Raw genomic sequence first — 16,022 nt, 5'->3', positions numbered from 1 at the left:
GATCTCTTTGCTCACGGAATGCGATTACATAGTGGACCAAGACATCCGCATATATCCAGGTAGTCGGGTTCATTAATAATACTGGGATAAACCTGGACCCGACCGACTCTGGCGGGGAGCTTGACCCGCATGGTGCTGATCTGCAGGGCAACCCGCTTGGAGGGGTCGTCTTTTCCAATGGAACGACAGATTCGGATGGGAAGACGCTTACACAGGTGTATAACTGGAATACGTGAGTCGTCGCCGTCCGTATATGCGCTTCTAGGACGCATATATCCACTCCCACTCGGGAGTATGCGTCTTCATATCGTCCATTCCTCTCCTTGCATGCGTCCCTGCTGATTCTTACCCCTGAACACAGATTCGTGGGCAGCGGCCAATTCTGCTTCAAAGCCTGTTACAACAGCATCACTTCACCCGACTACTGCCAGAACACGTATGACCTTATTGGGTGCTCGTATAACATGCCCACCGCCGCGCAGGATGGGCAGTTCACGTCGTGTGATGGTGACTTGCAGGATGTTGTCGGGGTCTATACGGTCAATGGACAGAGTGCGTTTTTGACTTTTCTCTCTGTTCCTGATATAACTGATAATTCCCCTTCGCAGCGGTAACGTGGTCGATGCCCGACCCACTCAACACGCCACCGCCATACCAACCCCGCGTCCCGGCATCGTCAAATTGTCAAACGTACCACTCGACGGATCTACTGCTCGTGGCTAGCTCGACGGTACGTTTCGTTTCTGGTTCCTTGTTGTCCCCAATAATTCATTTCATTCTTTTGGTAGTCGGCATCTGGGCTTTCTGCAACGGGTTCCGCTTCGAAATCTGGTTCTGCGGCGGCTTCCACCGTTTCTAAAACCAGCGGATCGGTTCCGCGAGGTGGGAAGAGGAGTCTGTTCCTTGAATTTGGTTTGGTTGGCGTGGTGGTTTTGTTTGGCGTGGGAATGGTTCTGTGAGCCTTTTTGGAGTGGTGGGTAGGAGGGGGGAATTGATGACACCAGGTCAGGTTTTTTGACTTTACGCTCGATGATTGGACTTGACGGACTTTTTGTTGTGCTATGTACATTCGCTTTTTGCATCGTTTTGGACTGACGCTTTGACTTTTTCGCACCTATACATACATATCAGCACTTCTGTTACTTATCATTCATAGTTTTCGTCCGTAACCTTGCCAGTCATTTTGCGCTCCCAGGACTCGATCTTCAGGCTGAAGAATTATTTAATTGCCCAAGATAACCCTAAGCCCGCCTAGCTCAATCGGATAGAGCGTCAGACTTTTAAGGCGGGAGATCTGAAGGCTGCGAGTTCGACCCTCGCGGTGGGCTATGTTATATGGTTGAACCAATAATTTTTACATCTGATCTCTGCATTGTATTTATCTGCATGACATTCATTAATTACATGTGAAATTGTTGGTTGATTCTTGATTTTTTTGTTTGTAGCCCCTTGATAGAGGCGCGAAAGAAAAAAAAAATCGGGAGGTTAGTGAGTGGTATTTGAGCTTTTCAATGTTGGGGAGGAGGTGTTTAGAGTCAAATATATATGGTTACATGAATAATTTCTGCTGACTTGAGACTCTTTCTTGGTTCACGATCATTGAGAAGTGACAGGTCACCGGTCACCTCCCAGAGTCATTTAGAGGCGAGCTGAGGGCGATTCCAGTGGTCCGCAGTGAATCACCAGAGAGCAACGTACCCTCGGAAAGCTTCAAACCAACAAAAGGGGGTCGATGGTGTTTGCTGGATGTTATTCTTCACTGCTCCAATGGAGATGATAAATCCAATAATCGTAGTGGATGTATTCAAAGCAATTTGGAAACATACAAATGTCTTTGAGCTCCTTGTTTCCTACAGCAGAAACTGACCGCTCCAGTGGAGATCGTTCAAGAAACCGCAGCTCACCCCGATTGCACGACAGATCGACTTTCAAAACCTGCAGACTCATCTCCCTCCAGCGCTGCGTCGGTCACCGTTGACTTCCGACGAGAAGCGAACCTCAGCGCAATGGATGGTAACGGTGACGTCGAGGTGCTCCAATCGTCTGCAGGCCTGGAAAAGCCCGCTTGGACTCGCAAATTGATCAGCAGGGGTGCCAATCCCTTCAAGTATATGCGAGATGAACAAACATGACTTGAAACAAAGTACAACTGCTCACCGATATTTGGAGGTGAATATTCTGCACGCAAAGCGTCATCCCAAAAACTTGTGGGTGGAGTGGGTCGTCTTCACCATTTCCCCAATCAATGTAGGATATGACTGTAAAGGCAAGGAGCGAAATGGAATACAGTGCGGCTGACTCGACTATGATTTCAATCACCGAGTTGAATCTGCGCTTGTTGAGCCCGCCAAAGCGACCCGACACTTTTTGGACCTGCACGATGCGACATGTGGTGAGGATGGTCGTTATTATGACACTCCCGATTGGAAACATGGAATATATTTTCAGACTATTCATCGGCGTTCCTCCTATGAAGGTGGATTTCTCGTCCCAAGGCGTCATTTGGGCTGAGGCAATGACTGGCGGATATTTTCATAGACTGTCATTTCCGAGAGGTTTGAAACTTACTGGTTCCGATCAATGTAAGGGCAGTGGGCACAACTACCACCGGCCACTTGCGTCCCCATACAATCCAGCACCTCCATAACTGGCCTATAATGAGCCAGGACTAGGGAGAGATTGTTGTTGCTCACGAAAACAGCTTCTGCAAGGATATTGTTGACAACAAAGAACACGTTATACGTCATTGGGAACCATGAATCACGGCTCATCGCTACAGTGCCGGCCATTATTTTCAAAGAGACAGCCCAAGCGAGCGCTGCGTGTCCGCTAGCTACCAGGTAGGGCGCCATGTTGCAACTGATTAAGATAATTTTCTTCTGGCGGCTGTATTCCCTCTTGGAGACTGAATGTTGTTAGAAAAGTGGAGGAGATCATTTCGCACAGGAACATACCAATCAGCCATACGGTCAGAAGGAGGAGAGCGGTGTAAATTCCTTGCACACAAAAAATGAAAGATGTTGTATGATATCGTACAACCAAACGCACCACTGATCCATATTTCTGTAAACGTTCCACTTTCGTAGATGATAAGCTGCTGCGAAAAGGCCGACGCCATCTCTGGGATACGATGGGGACGCACAAGGCCTTGTCTAGCCCTTATATTAGATATTTGTATAATAGCCTCACCGCCTCGAGTCTTCTTATCCCTCGCATCAACCGGAGCACTCCAGTTATGGATATCCAAATACTTGTAGAACTTTGACATCCTTCGAATTAAGTATAAGTTCCTTAGTATACGGATCTTCGGGAGCGTTGTCAGATAACGTTCGACAGGCAATCAAGGGGTAAACACCTCAGCGGTAACTTGAAGCAAAAGCCAAAACTTGTCGCACACACCCCGCCTGATGCTATGTGGTCTGATAGAGTTGGAGGCACTGAAGCTGGGCTGAGAAACGGCGATAGGTAGGAGTCGAATGATACCCATTGGCATTGCCTCTGGCTGATAATATCAATTGCGTAGGAGTCAAAAAAACATCGTGAGTGCAAGCTTGAAGGCCAGTCAAGCGTAACTTATGAGGTTGTGCCCACCAAGATGATCGACGGTAATGGAAGATTTCTTGTGTATTTTCCCAGCCAAATGATCTCACCCAACACAAGAGATAGGCAGATCAATCTTCCACAGGCAATGTCAGTGAGCCATTTAAGAGTTTTAAGTGCATAGTTTGTAGAAAGAAAAAAAATCATGATCATCTGCACATGAGCACATGTTTGTCTTTATTTAGCGATCTCTTCCATCGGAGCTTGAAATGCAGCCCGCTTGCAATTGGTGATTAATTGATTGCTTGGTGACTCCCCGAACGCAAGCTGATAATCTCCAGCTCACACATACGCACCGGAGTGTTATGCAAAATAGAGGATTTCCTTCAGAAGGCCCATCGTATGATGGTCTCCTGGCTCTCCATCCTTCGCCCGAGGCCGACAACCACCAACACATCACTGTAAACGATACCCAGGAAGACGATGGTGGACTTGATGACAGTGGATTGCCGCGATCACATGCCGAGCCAAAAGGAAAAGACCTGCCTGAACTCCCTCATGACATTCTTTCATTGATATTTTGGCATGCGTGCCAACCGGTCCTCAGTGCTCGTTCCGAGTATGGCCCTAGATGGGAGCGCACATTCTATCCACTCTGGCTCGGCAAAATATCCAGATCGTGGCGCGAGACTGCCTGGGCATCTTCGGAGTTATGGGAAATCATAGTACTTCGCATCAATTTCAAGAAAATTGGCATTCAAACCGACCTCTTACGAGAGTGGTTTGGACGCGCAAAGGGACGATTGCTTGACGTTTACATTGAAGAACCACACCGCGCTCATAAACTCATCATTCCTTTAATCCGCGATACTCGTTCTCGTGTTGAACTGTTGGATCTGATCTCCCAACACTCGGAGCAGTTTCAACGTATCGACTTGCACCTCCCTTTTCATCTATACCAATATTTTGCTGACTCAACGTCAACACGGCCAACCAGTGAAGGCCCCGCTTATCCTTTACTACGATACGCCTCATTAAATTTTCGAGAAAAAGAAGAGGTTCCCGAAATACCCGAACTGGGTTTTAAAGAAGCACCCTTTCTATGCACTCTATCCCTATCCTCTTTCCGTATGAGGCCGAATGGCCTATCTTTCTGTCCTACGAAGCAAATCACTCGCCTCGTTTTGGATTCATGCAGAAACTTGATTTTGAAGAATCTCCTCAGTGACTTCCCTCGACTCAATGAACTTACTTTGACGAAATGCAAATTTTCCCACAGCAGACCAATCCTTGGAGGGATCGTACACAATCACTTGCGAATCCTCAATGTTGAGTTCACAATGCAAGTCTTCGCAGTGCCCAGGTCCCACGTCATGTCGAATTCTTTACCTGGTTTGGAGAGCATATCAATCTGTGTTGCCGAACCGTTGCGATCCGTTGACACTCAACACATTCCTCCGTTCTTGGAGCACTCCCGCAGCATCTTGACTTGCCTTACTCTCGAATTCCTAATCACCGCAGAGTTGGAATATCAACTTATTGAATTCCTTTCTCTTCCTGCCATCTCCTCCCTTCGAGAATTGCACATTCGGGAGTATTCCATTCACGGCAACCTATTGAGACACTTATTGGGTGCGGGGCTGGGTCGAACCTTCTTCGACGTTCTTCACCCGGACGAAGACCCAAATTACCTCCCACATCTAGAGATTATTGAATACGAGGGCCTATTGGCAGTGCATGCTATTGATTTCATTGAACCGTTGATTGTTCGATCACGTATACGCACAAGGTCAGATGATCCTCCCAGCTATGAGGACAGCAAGAATTTGGGTATATCAGAGGGAGTGGCGACGTTGAGAAAAGCGACGATTAAAGCCGACCAATATTCTGAGGTCGCATCTTTTTCGATTGCTGAGTACACAGATCCGCATTACGTTTGGGAAATAATTCAACTGATGGAGGAGGGGGCGTTGAGGCTACTGAATATGGATGGATCTTTGTGGGAATAGAGATTGACAGTACGACGGTTACTATATGGTGATGGTTCAAGGGCATACGTTTAAACATCACGTACTATCGTTCCGAAAGATTTGGTTCACAACTGGCATGAATATGAATTGATGAGCTGAATCTCCAGAGGGTTCAAGCTGAATTTAAATTTCTGATTCTTCTTCGTTTCGAAAGTTGGCGACCAAGGTGACGCGAATAAAATCGATGTCGCCGCTGCCCCATCCTCGGTTGCGTCTGCCAGAAATTTTGAACATCCAGAGGGACGGTGTGTTTTTGTTGCATTTGGAGAAGGGAGAATGAAAGGTTTGAACATTTGCTTCGGCCCTCGGGTTGTCCTCAAGTCGCGAACGGTGAGGTTTAAATTTGATAGGTGAGCCAAACAGCTCAACATACACTTTTCAAGTCGCCGGATCTTCCCGTTGTGACTTGCACTCTAGTTCGTTTGTCGAGAGACAGGGTGAATGAATGTGCTTGAGCCAGTGGTGAACATTCCTTTCTATGTGTTCCTTCACTCACTCGTCTGGCAGACCTTTCACCCTACTTCACAGGATGACAAGAAAATTTGCCTGCCAATGATCGACGCCTAGGCGTCCATATTTTAGTCTTGCAAGCGAGGATTGGCGGTTATCAAGGCCTTTTAGGCGCTCTACGGGTTATCGATTATCTAATATCCCGCTGCCGGAGCTTGTCCCACAATCAACGAGCGCTTTTTGGAGAGCTATAAGGACAAGCGTGGGACGGGATGGTTGTCCTTATCGCGCCATCTCTCACCCATCAGCATTATGCCTTTCTTTGAAGGTGCTCACGATTTCAACATTAAGGGTGGTTCCTTCAATGATGTTTCCGGAAATATGACCATAAACGATACAAGCCGCCGAACCACGAACTCCGGATCGTATAACACTACGAGTCGCAAGTATGACAACTCGAACAATGACCGCTCGATTAATGACTACAGCACCGGTGCGCTTTCTTCACCTTCAATTCTGTTTGAGGCTAATTTGTTCTTCAGGAATGACGCGGAATTTTCATCAGGGGACAGTGAACAACTTTGGCAACGCAAAAAATGTAAATACTGGGGACAATCACGGTGCGCAATGGCATTGGCATTGTTTGAGCGATAACTGATAACGAACTAGGTTTTATCAACCAAGAAGATTATCGAGGGGCCTTTCCCTCGCCACTTTACGACAAGTATGCACAAAGAGGTTATGATTATCTACGAAGCAGGGGCCAGGGTTATCGTCCACCCTACCCCCATGCTCAGTCTGTCCCCCCCAAGATGCCCTCGTACGGGCCTGAAGAACCACAGTATTACGGCCATCCACCACATCATCCGCCATATGCACATGCTCCCAGAGGTTTCCCAAACTCCTATGGAGCTCCCCCTCAAGGTCACAATACATATCCTCCTGGGATGCATGCGATGGATGCCGAGCACGCAGATATGTTAAGGGAAGGCATGGATGAGCTACGCAATGAGGGTCGGTATCACGGCGACTCGGATGGTGAAGATGACGACGATCTCAACCACCGCGTGGAGAGAATGGAATTGGTCGAGCCCGTCCCCTTATCTGCTGCGGGCTTGACCCCAGCAACGTCGCCGCGAGTCAGGTCCGATTTGACGGCTTCAGCACCTCCCACTATCGCATCCTCTACCGCCAGTGTCCAGAGCGCCAGTCCACCCATGAAATCGAAGAACCCTTTCAGGTCCGGTGCCTCTACGGACCGTTCGTAATTTGTTTCTCTTTCACTTCCCCACACACCTGGCTTTTTATTGAGAGGAATTAGGATCCACAAAGACACCTTAATCAGTTTCATACAAATTGTCTCACAATCTTATAATAATCGCACATACATTCAAACCAAGTTGCATCCTCACAAATGTCAGCGCCATATCAGAACGTGTGTCAGGAATTTTAGATAGAGCGAAGGGCTCAATTGACGCTCACAGGCAAATTCTTCCTTAGTGGCCAGTAGCGCCCAGGAAAAGCCGGTCCGACCTTGATTTGTTTTCTCCATCTGCTTGACGAGGACTGGAATTGGCATAAGAATATCATGGAAGAGACCACCACGCAGACGCGCGCATGCAGTGACATGCTCTGTGAGTTTTCTTCCTTTTTTCACGTCCAACGTTCCGCGTTCTGAATCGACGTGCGTCATCAACCTAAGAACGCAGTCATGGATTCAATCAGGTATGTCTCTCCTTCACTTCCAATATCTAAATTGATTCCCGAATGCTGAGCATCCTCAATCCCTCGTAAAAAATTTGAAGCGCCATCATCTATTGGCATATCGAATCTCTTGCCACCTTCAAGGAACATCCGCAGTCCGTAGTACTATGTGCATTCCAAAATCGACATTGTACCCGCCCTCTCCGTATTCAAGAAGGCCCAGATATTCTTGAGATATTCTCCACCCTATGATGGAATATCAAGCCACTGACTCAGGAAGCTTTTAATGCCAGCCTTGGTACCTGCTGCACAATGGTATACAATGCGACCGCACCTTCCGAACAATCCGCAGTCTAGGTAGTAGTAGAAGCAAAGTAGAAGCACCTCGACTCACCAACGATCATTCTTTTGGAAAGTGCGGATTGGAAGTCACTTTGGTATTTGGGCTTGTGCAGGACATTGAGAGCTGGCTGGTCCATAGGAAGATGGAGGATCAAACCATGGGGAGATTGACTGAAATTTTCTCTAGCTCCGAAGGTTAGCGGTCGGATTATTTCACTCCATTGTTTTACTCGCAATGGTGGTACCCCAGCGTATTGGTTACCCTGCCTTTATCCTCGACAAAGCGTGGACATCGGAGACAAGAAATTGAATTTTTCTGTTATTCTCGGTTCCTCTCTTTACCGAATTATACTGACTCCATTTGGACGCCCTTCAAAGTTCGGTTGCCCCGCCGGTGACGCGCGTGCGTCGCGAAGTACCCACCACCCCCATTTGGCGTGAACCGAGTTTCACCGGATTTCTCGCGCGATTTGACAGAATATTGGCAGCGGCGCTGAAAATCTTGCCGTAACCTGGAACTATTGAAATCTTTTTAATTTTAATTTTTCCGATACGGGATGCGAGGGGCATCTCCGCCGTAGCGAATACTCTGAAATACATGTGGGGGAAATCCGCAAGTAGGTCAATCTAATATGGGCACAGAATAACATGAGATATGTACATTTCCGAGGGTTAAATCAAGAAGAAGCGATAAATGTGAGAGGGATCGCATGTGCCCCCAGGACACCGAGGAGATAAGAGGAGAATGAGAGGCAGCGAGAAGGAGTGTGTGTGGTGAGCAGTATCAATGAAATAAGCGTATAAGTGAAGGAAACGCACAGGCAGTCAAAGGCCTTGAGCTCGCAAATATGAATACATACATGGATGAATGGGTGAGCGTGGGGAGTCGTGGAGTTGAGGTGCGAGGAACCATTGAAGGAGTCATGAAGAACGAAGGCGCGCCTTGCCGGCGTGAATATTGTACACAAAGTCCAAAGATATGGTTGAGACATAGAGTTAGATATCCAAGAAGGTCCCGGTTGAGTTTTGACGCCGGAGGAGGGAGACGTGACGAGTACGACGTTCAGGCGTATTGAGGAAGCGAGGTCATCATGAAAGCCGAGAAGTCCAGTTCGATATTTGAGAACTGAGCGCTGGGATGCTGGTCAACAAAAGTGGAGAAATCGTCGGTGGGAGTGGTCAGGAACGTCTCGCCACCCACACCCATACCCATATTGGTTTGCTCGTACGAGGGGAAGTTGAAGTCAGGGTATACCTTCTCGTTGTAAGGCTGGACACTGAAAGAGTCGAAGGGAGAACCGTAGGAGGGGGAGCAGGGACTCGTGACGTAGCTGGGGTCCGGGGACACGGGGGAGGAACACTGGGACCAGGTGTCTATAAAGTCCGTGTCAATAGAGAGGCTGGAATTGTACTGCGCCTGATCGAAGGCATCCGTTGTCTGTTGGAGGGCCATACCGTCTGACAGGGGATCGCAGAAGAAGGACGGAAGGGGAGAATTGACATTGTCGAAGGAGAACGAATTGAAATCCTAATACAACATTAGCCGTTTCTTAGTGGGGTGAGGCATTAAGGTGGGCTTACCAGGGAAGATTCTCGCTTAAGTGCCATGGACTGCGCGCTCATAGCGGCGGCGGCGGTGTCAGCAAGGAGGTGCATCTCAGCCTGAGGCGGCGAAGCAGGAGTCGAACATCGACTGGGCTTTGAACTGGATGAGCGAATCCTCCGAATTGGCGCCGAAACCGCGGATGGGAGGAAAGTCTGAGTTGCGCGGGAATTTTCTGTCTCTGGAACGGGGGCAGATGACGAACGGCGATAAGCCCGAGCAGTGATGGGGGCCTCGAAGCGTGTAATTATCTCTGGAACGTGATGTTTGTCGAATTCTTGAATCTCGGCGTTGAGCTCCCGTCCTTTCTTGCCTTCGACTAGAAGTTGCGCTATCTTTGCACACCGCTTGTGATCTTTCGGTTCTACCTCCCGCACCTTCCGTTTCTCCGTCGTTCCACCCTTGTTCTTGGTCTGAAGCGGTCTAAAGGCGTATTGAGGAAATTTACGCTTGTGTTCGTCCTGGGCTTCCTTGGCTTTTGCATGCCAGACTTTACGCTCCTCCTCGGGGAGACCTTGCCAAGTCAAACCTATGATCTTTGAGAGAGTCGAGTGATTGGTCTCGACCGACGTCGAGACGTGCTGGGCTTTAATGAAAGAGGAGCGGAAGAGGATGAACGCGTTAGGTGGACGAGGGATGTGATTATCGGGTTTTTTCTTGGAATGGGGCTGGCGCCTAGGAGGCGGGGTCTCCTCTGCCGGAGGGAACAGGATAAACTCGGAAGGTGGAGGCGGAGCATCAACCAGGGGAGGAAGGCCGTCCATGTCGATTGGGACATCGACTAAGCTCGGCATCATAGCATCATCAAATGTGGAAGTGGGTGCGACAGGTGTCGTCCAGACAAAGTTGTTTCCTAGACGCGCAACGGTGTCATGTAGGTATCTGTCCGTTGAATGGGATGGGGCTTACCAGATTCCGTACGCTTTACAGCTCTCGATCGTTCAGCAGGCATGGTGTAATATTGGAGGAGTCGAGTTAGATATCGCAGTGGGACAGGGGGAAGGTTGATAAGATGTTCTGGGCGTTTACGGGGGAATGAAAAGAGGAAGAGTCGGGGTGTAAAGGTGTCGCGAGGTATAAGCACGAGGCCTCTTTGGTATCTTTATATGGGTTTGCAGGGACATGAGTTACTGACTTTCCTTGGAATCCCATCCGCAATCGAACCCTGATCGGAGTGAGATCTGGGCAAACACTACAAGAAAGGCGATATTGAACCCACAACTTCCTAGATCACTCCTTCACAACCAAGTGAGTGCAAGCGCTCTCGATCGGCTGTGAGCACGACTCTCGTTTGTGGGCGATGACTCTGCAACAGAAACTAGCATTGTCGAAGAACAAGAGAATGAATTTCAATATTCTCGCCATTTGTTTCCGCTTTTATTTGTTGGTGTTGGTGTTTAATTGACACGTTTGACGTTCGATAAGGAAAAGGCAATCGATATCTCATTTAGTTCCGTTCATGCAGATGTAAAGTTCAACGACACCCAAGCACACCAAACGAAGTCTACATCGTGGCCATATACTACGCACGAGGTGTAAAGAAGAACAGTCTCTTTACAAAATGTGCCAACCCTTCACAACGACACAAACCTACTGACCGACCCCCTTAACGTTATACCGAAAAGGTGCGTGTTGTGTCTAGAAAGAAGGCTAGAACTGCGCCCGGTGACCGAGTAGAGGCGAACGCCACCTTCATATGCTACGCAATATTTCATACCCTCCACTGCTTGTTAACTGAGATCGCGCTTCATAGACTGAGGGTATCCTCCTCGTTGTTAAATAATGCTTTGCAGACGCCATAGCATGCTGATTTGACGCTTCTGAGCCTCACCCCCTTCCCACTCAAGCCGATAGCCCCATTCAGGGGGGCCAATTATCTCCATCAATCTGTTCCCCTTCCGGCGGTTCGCACCTTGCCGGACTCCGGATGACGCAACCCTACGAAACAGCCCTGTCCAAAATGCGTTGTTTTGCAATAAGCTCGTCCAAAAAACAAGAAACACTGCTCTAGGAGGCCTTTATTCAATGGCAAGTCGTAAATTAACACCTGTGCTAAAACTGATTTTGTCACATTTCTTGTTGAAGTAGATTTTCAATTGATTAGATGTAACGATCCTGCACTGTACCTGGACATCTGATCTAATACTTATCCCAAGTTCGACTGACGTATCTGATACAGGGATGAAATAACTGGACATCCTGCTGAAGCCTGCTGATCATTCATGCCGTCAAGCTGATCTTTACAGCCGGTGTTTTTCAGGTTTCAACTCAGCAAGCCAACCACGCTAGCCTCATTGCATTTGCCATTACCGAGATAACATAACACAAGTGCGCCGCCGAGCGGAATACTCCAGTCGAGAACGGGCAGCTTTCTATAGGTCCAACTAATTGCACTTCTCAGGCTCTTTCCTAAGTTCCCTTGACCTGGAACTTGGCCGCTAGTAAATTATAGCTTTGGTCCAGATGAAATTCTAAGACAGGTTAGGACTCATGAAGATCGAGTGACCTCGAGAGTCTCTCACGTACGCCTGACATACGCGCGCCCTGGTTCAGAACGCTGGTATATCTTTTCGACTTTGCCCATTGCCAACGACGAATGTGCAGATATTATCTTCTTTCGGTCCTACGGGGGACGATGCGAACTCGCCCTCGCCCTCTCAAAAATTGTCCAGGTGGTTTTCTATAGCTGGGCCATGTGAGAGACGTCAAGAAGTTCGCCTCAATGCCCAACGACTCAGGGTTAGATCACCCTAATTTGCGCATTTCACCAGAGCTTGGATTATGTATCAAGCACCCCCAGATCTCCAAATTTCATACGCTCACCAACTCTTTTTTTCTAACCCAGATCGGGTTTGGCGTGCGGAAGAATCGGGTTGTCAAGGCTCACGTTCAAGTGCTCTTGCCCTTTTACGCTCGTCCAAGCGCTAAACACTTTTATCGACGTACTGAATAATATTCTTCAAGTTCCTATGCCTTCCAATGTCCAATTTTTAATCTGAAGACTGGACGTTATGTGATTCAAGCCAGAGCCGCTAACCAGTAAACGCTACGAAATCAATTCTTTGGACATTACTTACCAAAATGATCAGGCACTCACTATCAAAGTTCGACTTGAGTTCGACATCGACAATTTACTCAATAAATTTTGAATATTGATCACAAAATTTATAGTATCTATCCCAGTTCAAACCCCAAATTCCAGCACCTCTTCTCCTGTGTCCCTCGACAGAGCCTGAAGACTAAGTTCAGAGACACATGCAGCGACTCGACTCGTGGGCGCCAAGATAACGCGTGTTTTGATTCCGCCTTGGCCGAATTCTCCATTCGATGGAGAGGTGAAATTCGAATTTGGGGTAGCACCAAAACAGACTATCGCATGACACGTGATGAGGGTACGACATCGGTGCTTATATAATTTATCGATTCATTGACATGTTCAGCACCTTCTTCATCTCCTCCCACCGTGCGTTACAACGCGCAATCTGTTGATAAGGAATCTTTAATCCTCGGAAAAACATACATTTGTAGCCGCGGGTTTTGACCGTAACCTCTGGTTTCGTGATACTATCGATGGTGGCGCCTTCATTTGCTTTTCAACTCATCAGCCCTGGAGACTTTCTTTTTCACTCGAAAACACATGTCGCGATCTCGGTTTTCAGAACAAAGTCCACCCGTTTTCTCACTCTGAGGCTACTCAAAGGCTACCTTGTTTGGATCCGTTGCTTTCGCGACGGTCGCACTGATGATTAGATCTGGGTCGGGCTGTCGGACCCTCTTATTTTCCCCGCGGTTTACATGAATCTGCAAGGTAAAGTATTTTGTAGGCTTTGCGGTCTCACTTGTTTTTTCGCTCTCGCTGGACTCTACACTGGAATCACGTTTTCTTAGGGCATGGTGCTGTTTACTCTGGCCAATTTATCACCAGAACTACAAAGTCTGACTCCTTCTGATCCACTCTTCGCATCGCTTTTCTATACGCAGGACAACGACCTGCACGCCACCACTTCCTTGTTTCAGTTTTGTGGGTATTGGTTGGGCGCTGCTTGGAGGTAACTACTGCCAATCAACAAGACCTTGTCCTTTCTGGAGATGAGGGGAGAAAGGCCAAATTTCCTGGGTGATTTACACTTTGCTGAACTATGTATTTATGTTCATGACCTTCTTCTGAAAATCTCTTGCGACCAATTTGCCAAACTGTTCTCCTTCCTCTAGCTTCCTGCCCTCATCCTCTGCCTTCCTGCACAATTTGCAACCAACGTGCGCGCTATCATCCCTATTTAAACTCTACCCTGACTCTGAAAGTGGCTTAATTAGCTCACTCTTCGACCGGTAGTCGTTCTCGTTCTAAAGATACGTGCGTAATCTTTCCGCCGTTAATTCCTTGGTTCCTCAGTCTAGCTACTCTGCTGAGTCTCTCATGTCAATCTCGCACTCTGAAAATCTTTATCGTCCTGTTTTGTTCTTAGTTTTCGAAACAACGACCAACCTGAAGCAGGAAATCCTTGAATCTGTACCTTGAGGCCCTGAATGTTATCATTGAACTCGGAACGCTCTTCCGTGCTCCGACATTCCAGTTCCAGAATCAGTTCTCTCAAGCGGTTAAGTACTATACGGAGTATGTAACAAATGTTGCCTAATCTATGTCGTCACATGCTGAGGCCATTCTTGTTCAAATCCATAAATCATGGACCCACAAGTATTCATCCCCTTCCATGCTCCCCTTCTACATAGAATAGAAGACCAGCAATATATTCAGCTGTTTACGTGTTTTTGAAATGCTACTGCGCCACGCAGCCAAGGCAGTCTCGTAGCCTCGTGCGGTGATGGTAGTGCTACGCCCACATAATGAATCTGGGACCCACAAACACCCACCGATCGTGATCGGTGTCGGGCCTTATGATATCATACTCCTCGCCTATGAACACGATAACCCGTATTTATAACGGACTTGAGCAACAGAAAATTCCGAAATATGAACATGCAATCTGCAATTTACTAATGTAGGAAAGACATCGACTTCACATCATATTGAAGACGAGGAGACTAGTAGTCCTCTCGCGTCAGCAAATCCACAGCGATCCCAAAGTGATCCATGCCATGATTCACTCGCAATCGCCGTTACGGTCACATACAATAGGCCAAAAATTATTCAAGTGAGTCGACCAACGTTATAACGGTGATAGTACACTTGGCACTTGCCTTCGACGCCTCTCGAAAATACTCGCAAACGCGCATCCCAGTGCACCGCAAAATCTGAAGCTGCTGAGGTAGATCGTTTTGAGATGTCCTTCAATTTTCATAACCTCCGAAAACGCTCCTCATTCAACCATCGCACGTCCCTACTGGTATACCCTTCTCCACCCCAGGCCTCAGAATGGACGATTCGCCCGACTTATTGCCGACTCGCGGGGTCAATAGTACATAGATTTTTCGAATTTTACACTTCTTTCATGACGACATTATCAAGCTGCGCCGACGGGGCAACTTCGAAGGGTCGAAGGAATTCTTAGGTGCCCCCATGATCATAAGGAACTACGCAACGGCTCGTTGGCCCGTTCTTTCAACGATATCGCATGATCTGAACGTTAACTCTTCAGATTACAACTCAAATGAGCATTCAATATTTATTACTTTTAGTACCAGGTAGTCAAAGATACACGACAACTATAGATACAGAAATAGGGCTAAAATACACGTTTTGAAAGCGTGGCCCTGGTCCAAAACCGAGGAGCAGTGGCGGCTGATGTGAATTGAATACGGGAAGGCGAAAAAAAAATGACGCAACAGAGGGGCGTTAAAGCGGGGACATGTACGTGATAAGGGGAAACGGAGCGCTCGTGATGTAAGGAAGGGAAAGTGGGGAAGATGGGGTTCATGTCAAAAGCGTCATGACAACGAGAGAGACAGGATGAAAGGGGAGTGAAGTGGGTCCACGACGCAGACAACGTCGAGGTTCAACGAATCGATAATGAAAAGTGGGGCCAACGCCTGAAGGGAATATCAATAATGAATCACTAAGCAAACAAAGGTAAGCTCCACAAACACCCACCGCTCAAAGTTCAATCAAAGCTTCTAAAGCTGCTCATGGAACCGCCCAGGAACCTCCGCCGCCGCCGCCGCAATCCAACCCATTCCCGCCTTTAGACGGTACACCCCTTTTCCCGACGGAACAGACACAACCCACCCTGCCTTTCCGAAGTAGCTGGATGCGCTGGTGAGAGCGGAGCAGGTGCACCGTCCCTATCCCTTGATGGTGCAGGCGAAGCTACACGGCCAGGTGAACCAACTCCACCATAGCGGGGTGATGCGACTTGAGCAGGAGAACCAGTGGCATAGCAAGAATGACCTCGAGG

General features: G+C 48.0%; 4 protein-coding genes across 4 annotated transcripts; 2 read left to right on the top strand and 2 right to left on the bottom strand.

The window, feature by feature from the left end:
• Positions 1-1,777: 1,777 nt before the first annotated feature.
• On the bottom strand, positions 1,778-3,118 carry LACBIDRAFT_294554 (uncharacterized protein; the record flags this gene model as incomplete). The annotated part of the gene is made up of 6 exons (XM_001882029.1): positions 1,778-2,101; positions 2,158-2,519; positions 2,569-2,668; positions 2,694-2,905; positions 2,955-2,996; positions 3,049-3,118. 6 exons carry the CDS (start codon positions 3,116-3,118, stop codon positions 1,901-1,903), a joined length of 987 nt encoding a protein of 328 aa, XP_001882064.1. The 3' UTR covers positions 1,778-1,900.
• Positions 3,119-3,905: 787 nt separating this feature from the next.
• Positions 3,906-5,549, top strand: LACBIDRAFT_328087 (uncharacterized protein; the record flags this gene model as incomplete). The annotated part of the gene is made up of 1 exon (XM_001882148.1): positions 3,906-5,549. The coding sequence occupies one exon, from the start codon at positions 3,906-3,908 to the stop codon at positions 5,547-5,549; it is 1,644 nt and encodes a 547-aa protein (XP_001882183.1).
• Positions 5,550-6,332: 783 nt separating this feature from the next.
• Positions 6,333-7,432, top strand: LACBIDRAFT_294553 (uncharacterized protein; the record flags this gene model as incomplete). Its single annotated transcript, XM_001882147.1, has 3 exons — positions 6,333-6,513; positions 6,563-6,640; positions 6,690-7,432. The coding sequence occupies 3 exons, from the start codon at positions 6,333-6,335 to the stop codon at positions 7,286-7,288; spliced, it is 858 nt and encodes a 285-aa protein (XP_001882182.1). The 3' UTR covers positions 7,289-7,432.
• A 1,311-nt stretch (positions 7,433-8,743) lies between these two features.
• On the bottom strand, positions 8,744-10,621 carry LACBIDRAFT_298964 (uncharacterized protein; the record flags this gene model as incomplete). The annotated part of the gene is made up of 4 exons (XM_001882028.1): positions 8,744-9,207; positions 9,261-9,594; positions 9,648-10,522; positions 10,579-10,621. 4 exons carry the CDS (start codon positions 10,619-10,621, stop codon positions 8,744-8,746), a joined length of 1,716 nt encoding a protein of 571 aa, XP_001882063.1.
• Positions 10,622-16,022: the final 5,401 nt, after the last annotated feature.

Source organism: Laccaria bicolor, genomic scaffold (assembly GCF_000143565.1).
Source record: "Laccaria bicolor S238N-H82 LACBIscaffold_15 genomic scaffold, whole genome shotgun sequence".
Lineage (NCBI taxonomy): Eukaryota > Fungi > Basidiomycota > Agaricomycetes > Agaricales > Hydnangiaceae > Laccaria > Laccaria bicolor.
The sequence above is the reverse complement of the archived record's forward strand: the minus strand, read 5'-3'. Positions and strand labels throughout refer to the sequence as shown.